This window comes from Rhinolophus hipposideros (assembly GCF_964194185.1).
Source record: "Rhinolophus hipposideros genome assembly, chromosome: 22".
NCBI lineage: Eukaryota > Metazoa > Chordata > Mammalia > Chiroptera > Rhinolophidae > Rhinolophus > Rhinolophus hipposideros.
In genome coordinates, this window is record NC_138068.1 from 6,480,306 (window position 1) to 6,496,211 (window position 15,906).

The 15,906-nt window shown below is 44.8% G+C and overlaps 1 protein-coding gene across 1 annotated transcript; it reads right to left on the bottom strand.

Moving 5' to 3' along the window:
* Window positions 1-7,132: 7,132 nt before the first annotated feature.
* PFDN4 (prefoldin subunit 4) lies at window positions 7,133-14,794 on the bottom strand. The gene is made up of 4 exons (XM_081033696.1): window positions 14,544-14,794; window positions 10,414-10,521; window positions 9,361-9,501; window positions 7,133-7,530 (listed from the first exon to the last, which is right to left on the bottom strand). The coding sequence occupies exons 1-4, from the start codon at window positions 14,565-14,567 to the stop codon at window positions 7,399-7,401; spliced, it is 405 nt and encodes a 134-aa protein (XP_080889822.1). The 5' UTR covers window positions 14,568-14,794; the 3' UTR covers window positions 7,133-7,398.
* Between the last annotated feature and the right edge of the window lie 1,112 nt (window positions 14,795-15,906).

Below are 15,906 nucleotides of genomic sequence, written 5' to 3' on the forward strand. Positions count from 1 at the left end.
TGAGTGAGAAAGAATGGAGGCAGGGAGACTCATTAAAAGCCATGAGCAATGGTCCAAATGAGCAATCATGGTCACTGGGCCAACATGGTGGGCAGGAAGATGGAGAGATGTGGACCACATGAAGAGTCATCCTAGACCCAAGTTTCATTCGATTTCTGTGCTAGTTTAATTTAATTACAGCTCTTTGCCACTGCTAGCTACTGTAATTTGGACTTCCTAAGTTTTATCTGAATGATTTAGAACAAAAATTCATAGGTTATGAATTAAATCCAAGTCTTCTTCAGACTGATTGTTTTCCACTGCAGTTGCATTCATTTCCTAGTACATTTGCTCATCTACATCTGTGCCATCAAGGGTTGTGTTGGCACCCATCAAATTCTACCATTAATTCCAGTGTCACTCCAAATTGCAGTCTGATTGTGAATGTCAGAGATGTTATTATAAAACAAACCAGAAATGATGATTAGTAGTCAGTGTCTTTCCGACAGAAATGACCCTTCTCCCTCTACCCAATATTATTGTGCAGTGCTGCCCAAAGTCAAGTTCAAGATCCCAGATGTTCTGTGGGCATAACCAGATACTGTCCCTTATCTCACAGGATTACACCGAGATGGGTTCCCAGAGAGAAGGGTCTTGTAAGATGGCTCATACATCAAGGCCACCACTACTCTGCTCTCTAATTTCTACCCATTTCTAAGGGGAATTCTGAACTTGAAGCTACTATGGGCTGTCCTTTGATCTCGGGGGATTGCTAGAAGATTCTACACTTGTCTATCAAAATTGCAATGGAGTGGTTGGGTGCAGAGATGTGAAGTCCCATGGCAGGACCCTTCATTTCTTTGGACCGCATTTCTTCTTCTGTGAAATGAAGGTAGTAGTAATAACAGCATAAACCTTATAGGTAAGAACTGGGTTAATATGTATAAAGAGCTCAGACCATGCCCCGCTGTACGGGTGTTGGCCGATTATCATCAGCCTCTCTCTGATTTACTTCCACTGGATTGAGGTGAACTGCTGAATTGCTATAAGAATTGGCCATGTGACTTCTGCTCCTGCATTTGCTGAAGCAGGCGTTGAAATGAATAACTATTACGTTGCTCAAAGTCAGTGTCCAATGGGGGAAATTGTTTTTCAGGGTTTAATCCTACGAAAACACTTTTTTTTTGTTCTGAGATACTTGGTATATACCACTCTTTTTTTTTTTTTTAATTTATTGGGGTGACAATTGTTAGTAAAATTACATAGATTTCAGGTGTACAATTCTTTATTATATCATCTATAAATCCCATCGTGTGTTCACCACCCAGAGTCAGTTCTCCTTCCATCGCCATATATTTGATCCCCCTTACCCTCATCTCCCACCCCCACCCCCTTACCCTCTGGTAACCACTAAACTATTGTCTGTGTCTATGAGTTTTTGTTTCTCATTTGTTTGTCTTGTTCTTTTGTTGTTTTTGGTTTATATACCACATATCAGTGGTATATACCACTCTTTTTAATGTGGTATTACTCGTCATTTTTCGTTCTTTGCCTTAGCTAACCAGAAGCTCAGAGCATATTAATGTAACATGTGGACTCTGTGGCCAATTTACTTTCCCCCTTTTTATTCATTTCTTACCTTTTTATTCCCTATTCTGTTAACGTTCTATTTATATTTGATATATAAATATGCATATTTATGTATAGTTGAGAAACTATCTCAAATTCTTTCTGGTAAAATCAACGGACACAAAGACAATCACCAAAGGAAATAAATTTCGGAAGTGCAGTTTGTGCATTCATTAACAGCCCATTTGCTCAGTAAGCAGGGACAAGTCGTTTCACCTCTCTGAACCTTTCTCCACATCTGTACAATGAGCGGTGATAATCGAATCTACTTTACAGGCTATGGTGAGAAAGGGAGGAATGAATACATCAAAAGCATTCAGAAGAGAGCCAGCACATAATAAGCACTCAATGCTAGTCCTTAGTGCTGCGATCAAGAGAATTATTCCTAGAGATGAGAGTGGAGGCCCTGCCAGAGAACCAGTTCCCGGGGAACACATAGACACAGACAAGCCCGAATTACTGGTCTCCAACTTTTTTATACCAAATCTTTAAGCCAACTTTTAAATTCTGCCCAGCACATAAAGGTGGTGTGCGTGTAATCCTTAATAAAGAACTGTGCTTTGGGTTGCTGTTCTTTTTCTACCTTTAAAAATGCAGAGATACAAATGCTCTGTTTTACACCAAATGACACAAAAGTGTGAAAAGCGACGCAGTAGAATATCAGGAACAATATGCACTTTGCTCCCAGTTTATATTTGTGCCGTAACTAACAGAATTTTATAAGAACTTATTGTGACTGACGTCTTGCCCATAAAAGGGTCCATATTGACTGTAACATATTGACTGTAAATAGCCCTGTATCCACTACAGCTCCTGCCTCTCCCTCCCCCACCGGATGTTCTCCCCACCTCCAGAGTTAATCACTATTCTGAATTGTTTTCTATTATTTATTCCTCAAGGAAGAGTGTGTATTAGGTGTGCACCTATTTTGTGTTTTTCCGGTGTTCATACAGGCACTGTCATCCTTTTCATTCATCCAGATGCCTCCCACGCTGGGCTCCCTTATCTCTAGTTCCTAGACGTTCATCACCTTCTCTCCTGGATTCCTCCCCATCTACTCCTACCTGTAGTCATATTCCCTGATCTTAAAAATAAAAACAACGAAGAAGGACCCTCAACCTATACTGCAATAGCATTAAATGATAGTCTGCCTCCTTCCCTCCAGTGTTAATTTTCTTGCAAAAATACTTTTCCCTTCTGCCTCCATCTCTCACATCGCCCACTGCAAAATGTTTAATAATCTGTGTACTATAAGCTACCAGGACATCTTCCGCTACCCTCCACTAAACTGGATGGGTCAGTCTTCTTCCAATGCTCCCACTCTTTTCATTTTTACTCTTTTCATCATTAGACCTAACGGGGTGCTAAGAATTCTCAGATTGCGTTTGGTCTCTTCCCTCAACCCCAAACAGACTGAATTATTTGAGCCAGCCTAATTCTTTAGCTGAATCACCTGAAGGGCTGGTTAAAATACCAAGTTCCATCCTGTTTCTATGAAATAGTTGTTAAGGCAACGTCCGTTATATCCCTCAACATCCTGCCCCATCGGGGAAATATTTTTCAGGGTTTAGTCCTGTGAAAACTTTGCACTTTGAATATTTCCAGGATTCTGCCCTCCCGTGGATTTCCCATCCCTGTGTCCTCTGCTGGTTCTTTTTCCTCCCACCTGCGATCTTTCCTAAGTCCTCGTCTCTTTCATGATAAGCTACCTTAGCTGCCCAGAGCATGGCCCATGGACCTGCAACATCTGCATAAACTGGAAGCTTGTTAGAAATGCAGTCTCAGGTCCCAGGCCCAAACCACTGAACCAGAACCTGCATTTTAACAAAATCCCCAAGTGGTGTGTAGGTACTGCAAATGTTAAGAAGCAGTTCTCTAGGATGAAAAATGGTCCTAAATCTACCTCTCCACGGCCCTGCACGGAGTGGAGACACTCCCAGGCTCACGTGGAAGCCAGGAAGTGAGGACTCCAGTGCAGTTTCCCACCTCTACATACCTTGTGGGGACAAAGCCCCAAAAAGCAGTTTCCAGGCTCTTGGCCTCACCATAGAAAGGTGAGACCCCTCACAACAAATGGCGCAGTGAGCAGGGTCCCCCATACAACATACCTGTTCCCTTCTCAGCCCCCTCGGGCGGGGGTAGGCATGGCATGCCTGGGGCCCGGCTTCAGCCAGGCATCTCCCATAGGACCCACATGTCGTGCGGGGCAGCCTGCGGGGTCTCAGCTCCCGCTCCCCACATAAGAACGCAGGACATGGTGAGGCCAAAAAGGAACATCCACGGAGTCATAGGTAGGGGAGTCGTACCGCTATATTCTCGCTGGCAGCTGGGTTGGAGACACAGGAGGCAGGAGCCACACTGTTCACAACCCTCACTGCACCGTTTGCCAGCCCAGCCCCCATCTTCTTGCTAGCCCCCATTTTCTGCTAGTGTAGCCACGGCAGTTATATTAGTGGCCAATGGCTCCCTGGTTACAGCTGATGGCCAACTAGCCACAGTTGATGGCCATTTACTACCTGAGCCAGCACCTTTCTATGTGAGGCCGAGAGCCTGGAAACTGCACTCCTGGCTCTGTGCCCACAGCACAACCAACAGGTCTCCCTGTGGGTAGATTCCTGAGCTCCCTCTGCCTGCCCAGGCCCTGCCCTCAGCTATCTTCCTCTTCTCAGCCTCCGCGTTTGGGCGCAACTCTCCTGGGAGGCAATGCCGCCGCCAGTGTCCCAGACCCTCTAGTCCCAGGAAAAAAAGAAAAAAAAAAAAAGGAAAGTTTCCACTCACCCTTCCAATCGCCGATTGCCCTTCTCCGCCTAGTTCCAGTCCCAGTCTCCAGGTGTCCGAAGCCCAGCTCATGCTCTCCTCCCATGCCAGCCACTGCTGACTTTCCGGCCTTTGTGATCAATGCCAGCAGGATTCTGGGATTCACACGCCTCAGCTGTGCAGTGGGACAGGTGCAGCTGGAGGACAGGTGGCGGCAGGTAATGTAAATGAGGGGAGGGGGGATGAACTGAGAGCCTCCTCGGTCTCACGGGTGAGCAGCTGAAGACTATCATTTGGAAATGAGGACCCAGTGTCGCCAAACTGTGAAATTTTTATGTGAGACCTCCTGATTTTGTTGTGGCAAGAAAGTTAAAAAAAAAAAAAATTAACTACAAGAGCCAAAGAAAACGTGGTTCGCAGGCTGTGTGTAGCCAGTGCTGACAACCAAGTTTTGTTGGCTTTCTTCCTCCTTCAACCTCATTTCTTCGGTCACTGTCAAGACCTATACATGCCACCTTCTAAGTCCTAGCTTCCATCTCTTTCCTCTGCCACCCGATTCTACGTACCAGGCAAAGTGCGGTAACATCTGGTATCTCAGCCTCTATCTCTTTGTAGTAAAACCCACCTACCAGCTGCCAAGTTATTTGCAAATACGGCTCCAATCATGTATATCGCCTTCCTAGTCAAAGCCCTTTAGAAGTTCCTGTGGCCTCCAGCTGTCAAAACTCCACCCCAAGAGGCATTCCCGCCCCCTCCTGCCCCTAATTAGTCATGCTTTTGACTAGAGTTCTTACTGCTTGGGACAAGCGAAGTGGTGGTTATGGAGTGGGAAAGACGGTCTGCCGCACAGCACAGCAGCTCGGTCGACCCTAAGTACAGAGCAAACTGGCTACTGCCTGCTTCCCACTAAAGCCTGGACGAGATGGAGCAGATTGTGCCCACGCGTTTGCAAACTGGCAGCTTCATGGTCCAATGTGTTCTGCAGCCACCTGTGGTTTAGCTTGCATTGCTTTAAAAAGCAAAACAACAAAAAGTTGCCCTCAAAATAGCAACTGTACATAAAAATCAGGATTCCTGTCCCCCCCCCGCCCCCCCAAAAGTGAATGGCAATTATTGGCTGGAGTTGTGTATTCGTTACCTCTTCAGAGGCTGTGTACCAGTCTTCACCAAGCCCAATAAACTTACTAGGAACAGAAATAAGAAAAGGCTGAGGGACACTTTAGAAATAAATTTAAAGTGAGAATCAAACATTTCTGAGGTCCTAGAATTTCCCAGGCAAATTAAGAAAAACTATAAAGTAATAAGCAACAATGTATAATGTATTCCCCCCTCCCATGTTTATTTTCTTGTATTAGGCTTACTTGCTAATATGCTGATAAAATGTTAAGTCCCGGCGAGTTATACAGCATAATTCAGTTTGTGACATGGAAGTCATTAAAACTCCTACCCAGCGGTTTGGCTGTAGTCACCCTCCTGTGCCAGCTCTCCCAGTGGCCCCTCCAGACCCATCCATTCACCACCTTCAGGGGCCCTAAAAATCACCGCCCTGTATGGACTACCTCTGGTTTCCAGCTGAGTTTAGCCAACGAAGTCGGGGTGACCAGTCTCCCGGCTCTGTCACTGCAGGGATGTCACAGGCGAGCTGTGTCCCTCCCCAAACGAAGGAAGGCCAGCTTCCTGGGTTCCCGAGTGAAGGGCGTGGCTGGCTGCCCACTCCCCTGGCTTCTGAGGGTACAAAACCCTCCACCTTTGGAACCTTAGCTAAAGTTTCCTGAAATTATTCTAATTTGAGTGTGTTACGTATTTCTTGTTACAACCTGACTGGTATATCTCCCGTTTCACTCCTCTAACTGAACACTAATGAAATGCATGCAAGAAAAAAATATCCTTTTCAGAGTTATATTCTAGGAATTGATTATTTGGGAAAATTTTGCAGCAATTTAAAAGTTGCCTTTATATCATGAAGAATTTTAAAATTACATATTCTATCTTTTAAGCCAGAGTTGTTTCTAAACAGCATGCAATGTTTAGCCTTGAAGGTTAAAAAAAAATGACATTTCCTTTTAAAATTATGTATATTTAATCCTAACAATATCCTTGTTTTTGTATTACGATCCTTCCATTGGCATTTTGACATATCAGTGCCATCTGCTGGAAAGTTAATACTATTAGGTCTCCCAAATCTCAAAACATAATGTCTTCTGGGGGGTTGTAGGGGATAAATGGACTCTTTATTTAAGACAAAAAAAAAATAGCCTTGTTTTTAAATACACAGCTGCTTAATTTCTACATCATTATCAATATAAACCCCAATTAATTACAATGCACTAAGATAAAGTCTAGAACAGAATTTTTTTAAAAACCACGAAACATTTCTTTTTTCTATTGATACATCTCTTGGTTTCTAAAAGATTCTTCTGTTGCTCTGTTCTATTTTTGTATGAAGCTCAAGTCTCAGCACTTGCCAGGGTTCTTTTCCCGAGATCTATAATATTGATATGTACGTAATAGATGTGAAATATATGATTAGATATAATATACTGCATATATTTAAATAAAATATATACATATTTCTCAGTATATGACAAAGCTTCAGCTGTGATATGAGTAAAGCAGGCAGATGTAGGATTCCGTCTTTCTATATAGTCCTTTCACCATCTCTAATGAGCTACTAAAATAAACATTTATAAAACAACATGACACAAGTATTAAATTTTCTTATAAAAACTGCAACAGGTATTCTAAATGATAATATAGAAACATAAAAGATTGCTTAACTGATTTTAATAACATGACATAAAACCCCTATACTTGATATAATCGTTATGCAAAATACATAGATGAATACTGTCTTCTTTTAAAAATATAAAATAAATAAGCAAGACATGTGAAAATAGGCAAGTTTCCATTAAATAAATGAAATTTTTTTTAAAAAAAGAAAGTTTTGCTTTCCATGTCATTTGAAGAAGGGAAATTATCATTTAAACAATATTCAAGTTTATTAAACAAATTTTAAAAAGTATTATAAAATGTTTAACTTTCGTCAGCTTCAAGGTTTATGTTGCTCCCAAATTTTGCATATAACTGAACTTTCAAATCTGCTAACACCCGCTGAATTGATTCCACTCTGGATTCTAAGGCGTCAATTTCTTCTTGCAAATTTTTCTGGAAAAAAAAAGTGTTTAAATTAATTCTATTCAGCTGGATGATTGCTGAGTATCTGTGGCTGAAAAAATATTTGGGAAAACTTTTAGGTCAAGAACTTTCTAAACTTGGACAGGCAGCTAAATCACACTGATAATTAGATCTAAACCAAAAGTCTGAATGTGGCCAATTTTAATTCGTGGTCTGTATTTGCTTATAACGTAAATCAAACTTGTTTTCTCAGTTTTTGCTGATTTATAAAAAAATGTAGATCAAAGAAAAATCATTTCTAAATTATCATATCCTAATAAAGAAAGAACCATACATAAATACTTCTGGCATTTCTGGTAAACAGTTTATCACAGATATGGCTTCTGACACAGCCTCTTCCAAACTCCCACAAAAATAACTATGAAATAGTATGAAAAATTCATACTACCACCGATAATGAAGAATAAAAACTTATAGTCAAAATCTGGCAGAACTTTTTACTAATTACACGGCCTTTCCATTTTGATTGCACTCTCTGTGCATGCAGGGACCAGGCATGTTTTGTTGTCCTGTGTCCCTAGTACATGGTGTTATAGAACCTGATACAGAGTAAGCACTTAATACCCTGGAATGAATGAATGAATGAATGAATGAATGAATGAATGAATGAATGAATGAATAGCAAAGTAAAGGTTCAATATGGGGAGAGGGGTGGAGAGTGTTCATAGTAGTGACAAAAACTTATCTTGAAATACTTCCAAGAAGGGTATTTTAGGATGGTTAAAAAAAAAGAAAAAAACTCGAATTACAAATTTTTACTATGAAAGAAAAGATTTAAACATAAGACATACAATGCTTCTGCATGGAAAGAGCCAGGAATAAGTGTTAGTTTTTTCCAAGGTTTAATAATGTGGGTTTAATTCATGAACTGTTTTGCTTTCTATGAATTGAAAGAAGGGAGACTAACATTTTAAGTACTATTCAAGCTATTGAAGCAAACATTGAAAGAATTAGAAAATATGTAACTGCCATCGGCCTCACGTACAGAATGCGATTGCCCCTCTAGTACGTAGTGGAAGGCTTTATGCCTCAAACATCATCAATGAATCCATACTCTGACTCAGTCATTACACTTCTCTGATTATTTGCTTAAAAGAATTTCCTAAATATGGACAAAGATTTGGGTATAAAAATGCTCACTACAGAATTACTATAGGACAATATTAGAAACGAATGACATTAGTGAGCTGATAAGTGTCCACCAACACGACAGTAAACGGTCATTAAAAATGATACTTTTAAAGTATGTGTGTGCCTGGCCCAGGAGGGGTTCCCATTGAGTACCTGCTGCATAAATGAACACTAAATGGAACGAGGAGATACTTCTACTAGGATGTAGCTGACTAAAAATACACAAAGAAAAAGAAGGAGAGAGAGAACACAAAAGAAATTCATGACAATGTGCATTATGGATGATTATCTCTGGGTAGTGGGATTCCGAGTGGTTTTCCTCTTCTACTTTATCGTATTCTGCATCTCCCAAATACTTTTCATTTAGAGCCCGCGTTCTGGAGTCAAGATCATTCCCTCTGCCACTGTGAGGAAGTCCCGTAACCTCTCTAAGCCTCTCCTCTTCAAGTCTGATTGGGATTGACGGTACCTAGCTCATGGAGTCACTGTTAGGATTAAAGAAAATCACGCTTGCAAAGCACTCAGACCACATGTGGGACATTGTAAGAACCCATTAAAGATCAGCTAGCTTCCACTATTTCCCTACACGTGCAGTCATGTGTTCTTTCTGATGACACAAATCCCAATTTAAGAGTTAGACTTCAACACCCAGGCAAGACTTCAATGTACCTTTGCTTCTTCTAACATGTCTTGTGTTTCTTCTTGAGAATGGCTAATGAAAACATCACCGATTTGGTAAGGTATCATTAAGCAGTCGTCATCTGCAAGCATGATGTCTTCACAAGCGTCTTCTAAATTCTGGAGTTGTTTCTGTGAATGCACAAGGAAACGGCAATGAAAAATAGACTCAATCATGTAATTCCACGAAAAAAGCTAAAAGCCAGTTTTAATCTGGGGACACTCACTCTCAGTGGGACCTGTTCACAAACGTATCAGGTTGCTGCAAAACAACTTGCAGTTTTAGCAATTCTTTTTCACCTTTTAAACCGCAATTACTTTTGCACCAACCTTGTATTATCCCACTAACATTCAGACTTCCTTACATTTTTAGATGACATTTCATAGGGAAGCATGTACGAGCTAACTAACACACGTCCTCTGGATATTTCCAGATTGCTACAAGCACCCTGGAGGGCACAGCGGGTATCCGAGGCCACTCCCACTTTAAGGTTCTCGCTTTGTGACTTCTGCCTTCCTGTGGGGGATTTACAACAAAAACAAGCCTACACTTCTCATCTGTGCTTGAAGACAGGATGCAATCAAATAATAACTTCAATTCTACCCATCAAAACGCACTTGACTGGACTTCAGCTCAGGAGAGGTGCATGAGCCTCTGGAGGCTGGGCACAGGGCACCTGGTTTATAGGACTGGCAGAGGTGGCAGGGTTGGCAAGGGCAGCAGGGGCAGTGGCCCAGAGTTCCTGCGTCTGAAGGGGCAGCTCCCTCTCTGGGATCAGTGGCGACAACAGCAGTTCCATCACCTGCCAAGTTCTCTGACACGTGGTCCTGGGACCTGCTCCTGGGGCCTAGGGTCACACCCCTCAATAAGCCCTAAGTTATGTCACGTCTCTTGAACAATGTCTTTCTTCCTAAATTAACTAGAGTGGATTATGTCATCTGCAACAGAGTCCAAGGGGAGGTCATCATAAAGCACTGAATTCCGTCTTAAAAAGCTACAGTATAAAGAACTTTTATTTTTCTTAAGATACCTATTTTTAATACCTTTTTTACATCTATTTCCTCCTTCAGCTCTGTGATTCTACTTGTATTCCGTGCAAATTTGTTTATCTTTTGTTGGTCTTCGAAAGTAACGTTGACATCTTCTGCAGCCTGAAAAAAAGGTACATACCAGACACTCCTTAGTTTCCCGATTTATAAAACAGGGATGAAAGCACTGGGTTATCATTTAAAGCAGGAAAGATATATATATACATATGGTTTTAACAAGGCCTGCTTTAGGCTCTTTTGCCAAGAACAGTAATGGCTCACGATAACCACACACCCTCCCCTATCACCTGGTCTCCCATGACCAGTGACGTATGTACACATGGATTGCTCCAGAGTCTTTCCTGAGCGATTTGGAGCTCAGTGCTCAGCATATAAAGGCAGACGCCTAGACTTTAGCCCTCCCCATCCCAGGCTTTCGTCATCTAAGTTTCACATGCACCAGGCCCATCATCAAAGACCCAGAGGATATCTTGAAAAAGAAGACCCTTTCCATCATGAAATACATAGCTTTGAATGTTCACCCTTGTGTGTCATGTTTATGAATGTGGAATTTGGGAAACAATGAACCACACTACAGAAACCAAAGGAAATATGTGCAGATATCCTGGCATTCCAGTCATCTTGCTACATGAGAATTACCAATTCCCTAAGAAAATAGGGAACAGAGAATTTTAGAGTTCCCACTTGCCTGCAGAGTTTAAATGCGGAACCCCTGATAACCTGAATCCATATTTATAGATGCATTTGTCATTGTGAAGCTTTAATGGGGCAATCCACATGATCTCACCCAGCACAGGGCTTGCCAGACACACAACTGAGGCTTAATGCAAGGCTTCTGCATTTGAATCTAAATCACACGATCAGACTGACCTGTACACGGTTTCTGAAAAATTGTACCCACGCTATACCGTTTGGCCCCTGCTTTCTATCTTTCCAAAGCAGGCGTTTCCTCTTGTAGCCCCAGCAAATGGCAGCCCCCACATGCGCGGCCCCTGGAGTTCATTTCCAGAATCATGACAAAGTAAGAACAGACCCAGATCTAGAAGAGAATTCTGCTAGGCCTAAGAGAAACATAACTGCTCAAGATTCAAGGTGAAAATTAAAATTCCCTGGATTCCAACTATCCCCTTTTCTTGAGAATCAGTACCTTATGGGATTATGGGTGGAAACTGAACCACACTCCGTCATGCCCCACACTGAGTTTGGGTACCATCAGCAGAATCTCAACTGACAACTGGGTCTCTCATTGTTCTAATAACCTGGGAGAAGGAAATTCTGGCCAATTTCAATATGTTTTTATTTTTGTTTTTCAAAGGTATCTCCCAAGTCTCTATGATATAAAATTTTGCCTTGTATTTTTATTCACCTTTCATGCATATATTCATTTAATAATTATTTAATGTTTCCTGTGTGTCAGGCACTGTGAAAACAGAGCTGTAGTCCTACCCTCATGTATACTGACAAGCTTAAATTCTGGTGGAGGAGACCGGCAAAAAACAAAGGTTTTTATTAGATGGGGATATCCATGACGATGAAAGTAGAATAGAGGTTGAAAGTGTTGGGGGGATGGGGAGTGAAGGGGGCTTCTTTAGATAGGAAGGTCAAAGATGGCTTCTCTGAGGGACCCTGGGCAGAAATCAGACAACAGCCCCCTCGTGGCCAACAACCAGTTCTTAGAAAGCAGAACCTTGGAGGTAAGAGCACTGAATCATGTCCTCTAAACATTCTCACCAGGAAAGTCATGACCCTCTGGGAAGTAATGCACTACACATGTAAAGTACTCCAAATTGCAAACAATTTTTATTCAGTTAGAAGGGCTATTCCTGTGATATTTCACACTCACTCAGTGGCATGCCCATGTTTTCTCCTAGAGGGGGCAGAAGGGAAGAGTGTACCTGTAGATGACGGGTCAGAAATGGTTTATAGCACTGGGAACGTCCACAAGATGCTGCCATCTATCATGCCAGTCTTACTAAGATGAAGAAGAAAATCCTTCGTGTTTCAGCCACCACCTACCCCTCTAGGTTCTACCATCATGGTTCAATCTTTCCCCCTCGCCCCCCAATTCTCTGCCATTCTGGCCTTCCTTTTATTAAATGCACCCAAGGTCTTGGCAGGAGAAATTCCCTCTCTAGAATAACTGCTCCCTTTCCAACTTTTTCTTCCCCTCTTTATGTAATCTGATAGATCACGCCTTCTCTGGTCACAAAACAGACCTTATTCCACCTTCATTCCACTTATTCCACTTCACAAGTACCTTTCTTTCGTAGTTCTTATCGGAGCTGGAAATTTTACAGTTTTCGGTATGACTATTCCATTAATGCCCGCCTCTCCCCCAGAGCGCGCGTTCTATTATGCTAGGAGGATAAGGGAATAAGAACGTCATTGCTGCTGCTGATTGTTATCTCCATCACGTAAAACTGAGACTGTGCCATGACACACTCAAAAAGCGTGCGGAATGACTGAAAGGAAAAAATGTTGGTAATTCAGCAATTTTGCAAAGTCCAGGGTACAAATCATTTTTTTATCATTTCCTCAACTCCTTTACTTCATCTCTCTGCACTTTAGTTTCCACATCTGTCAAAGGGGGCCAGACCACAACTAATATCTTCCAGGGCAGTAAAGGCCGTACCTAACAACACAGGCCCCAATTTAAACACAAAATAGAGTTGAAGTGACTCTCACAAAGTGTCATCCTTGTCTGAATCACCGTGGCCCGGGACCCCACCCTGGTCCTCTGTAAGAACTGAATGAATGACAGACCAACAGAGAGACCAGCTCATCCTGGTTGGCCTGGGGCTGTCCCAGTTTGAGCGCTCCTTCAGTCTCAGATAGACGGGGACGGTTGGTCACCCTACACCAGGCGCAGGTGGCACAGGGGGTGCAGGTGGCTCAGACTACGCAGTGCTGCAGAGGAGAGCAAAGAACACAAGTCCAAGTGGCCCTTGAAGTGGAAGGAGAGCACACCCGCACGAAACCTCGAAAGCAAATCCCTTCGGCCAGGGGACTCTCTTCAGACACCACGGAGTCAGGAGACCCAACGCCCGTGTTTACTTAAATCCTAGCGTTGTCTCTGCTCCGGCTCGCATCAGATGTAAAATAAAGACAAAACCAGTTAACTCCTTAAAAGGGCTGTCAGGTTAAACTCCATAATGCGTGCAACACCCTTAGAAGTGTGCCCAGCACCCAGGAAAGCCTTGCTAGGGATCCGATGTTACGATTTCCTTGCCCCCTCCACGTTTTCTTTTTCTTCTATCTAGACATCCTTAAGCATCGGGGCAGACTTGCTGGATTAGAAACCCTAAAGAGCTTGCTGAGCAGGAGACAAGGTGTGCTTGGGGCGGGGGGTGACACCTGAGTTGGAATTCCAGCTGATTTTTATCAGCTGAGTCACTTTGAGGCCACGAACCGCTCTGTGTCCACGTGGCTCCATCTGTAAAGCGGGGAGAAGCCCATGTGCTCGCTAAGGTGCTGGGGGGATCAGAGCCCATCCACGCACGGCTTCTGGGCCCTGACCCGTCGTCCGGCCTTTGGCCCCGAGGCCGCAGGGCCATCACGTGTGGATGCGGAGGCTCGGGGCGGGGCGCGGGGGCTCTGCGGCCGGAAACCCCAGGATGGAGGGTCCCGCTGCGCCCCGAGCAGCTGCGCGACCTGGGGAAGGTGACGCCGCCTCTCTGCGCCGCAGCCTCCTCGCCTGCCAAGGACGGTGCCCACCTGCCTAGGCTTGGGGACCTGCGAGGGTCAACGTGACAACTGGGGACAAGCGCCCGCGTTACGGTCAGGTGCAGTCAATGGGACCTTCGCTCCCCACGCTGCAATGACACGGCCTGCGCCGCGGGACGCTCAGACGCTCCAGGGCATCCAGGCCCCGCGAGAGGCAGCCCGGAGCCTCCGAGGGTCCCAGTCCGTGCGCCCCGCCTTGGGGCGCCGGGGGCCTGAGACGCCGCCCAGGGCGCCGGGCGTGGACAGGCCTCGCCGCGGGGCCGTCCTCGGGGCCGGGGACCGGGAGCCCGGGCCCCACGCCGGGCTTCAGAGATGAGCACCCCAGCCTCCCTCTCCCGGCCCCTCGGCGGCCGGCCGCCTCCCGCAGCCCGGGCATCCCGCACCGCGAGCGCTCCACTCACCGCCTTCTTCATGGTGGCCGCCATCTTGGGACTGGACTACCGCGCGAGGCGGGGAGGGCCGCAGCGGCGCGCTTCTCCTCCCTACCCTGCCTCACTCCCTGCCGGCCCAGACCGCCCGTAAAATACAACACCGTCTCCACAGTCCCTCGTGCTGGATCGTCGACGAAGGAGCTCTAGCGTCTGGGACTCATGGAGGAAATGCAACCTGGAAGGATTTGGTACATGCCAATTAAAGGGACAGGCAACCCCCCGTGGGTCGACACAAACTGGGGGGTGTGGCGAACGGCCGCGGATCCAGCAGCGGGCAGCAGGGGGCGCCCAGAGCGGCGGGGCGGGGCCTGGGTTGGAGCCGAGGCGGGGGCGGGGCCGGGCCTGGAGGAGATGAAAGGGAAATCTTGTTCATCAATCCCACAAAGGAATGTGGAGAAATCTACCTACCTAGAAAAGGGCTAAGAACTAATGACCTTGGCAATGGGATGTGCAGGGAATATGCCCTGATAATTCAGATGGTGTTAAGGGGGAAGTACTCCTACTTATTTATGCAAGGACATTAGTGAGCGATTACTGTCTGCTGACATTTGTGCCTCCCAATTCTTCTTTTCTTTTTTTATTGTTTAACCGGCAAAAGAAAGAAGGCTGGGGTACAAATGGAAACAATTGGAGACTGCTGATCAGGAGGAAAATCACCAGGAACCACTTGAAAGTGCTATCCCCGCGGAGGGGATGGGAATGGGGATGGGGGATGAGCACATTCCCTTACATCAGGTTGAAAACCAGCCACCCACTGACTGGACCCAAGCCATGTGTTTGCTTTTGTTTTTCTGTTTTGTTTTGACCCACACAGTATTTTTCTTGGCTTGAACAAACATATGAAAATTAGGAGATTTCACTCCACCATATCCGACTTTTTGTTTTGCTTGTGCTTGTAAAATCAGAATCCTGGTGACTTTGAGCCTACATTTTTTGCACAACAGCAGCTGTTGTTGCTGATTAGTCATGGCCCATTTAGCTAACAGACCCTCTCCAGGGCCCGGCAGAAGCCCACCTGCCTCATGGTGTGCTTACCTATCAGGTGTCCAGGTGTATGAACTCGTCACCCCAGGCTTCTGTTCTAAGGCATTGAAATGAGGGGGTTCATGGTGCAATTGTTTGAAATCTGTACCATGCTAGATGCTGTTGCGAAAAGAAGGATGAATTAGATGAGGTGCTTGGCGTCAACGAGCTTATGGCTGGCACACATGTATCGCCCCCAATCCTAGCACCTGAAGCTGCAGCCCTGGGACAACTGCTGAGGGGTCCCCAGGAGGCTCATGTCGGGCTGGAGGAGCCAGTGAAGACTGGACTGGTGGCATGTTAACTCGAT

Excerpts from the sequence above, each read along its gene's own strand:
- PFDN4 (XM_081033696.1), bottom strand. The coding sequence starts at position 14,567 with ATGGCGGCCACCATGAAGAAGGCG. Across the intron at positions 9,502-10,413 it reads AGGAAATAGATGTAAAAAAG|AAACAACTCCAGAATTTAGA; the intron begins GTATTAAAAATA and ends GTGCATTCACAG. Across the intron at positions 7,531-9,360 it reads ACATGTTAGAAGAAGCAAAG|AAAAATTTGCAAGAAGAAAT; the intron begins GTACATTGAAGT and ends TTTTTTTTCCAG.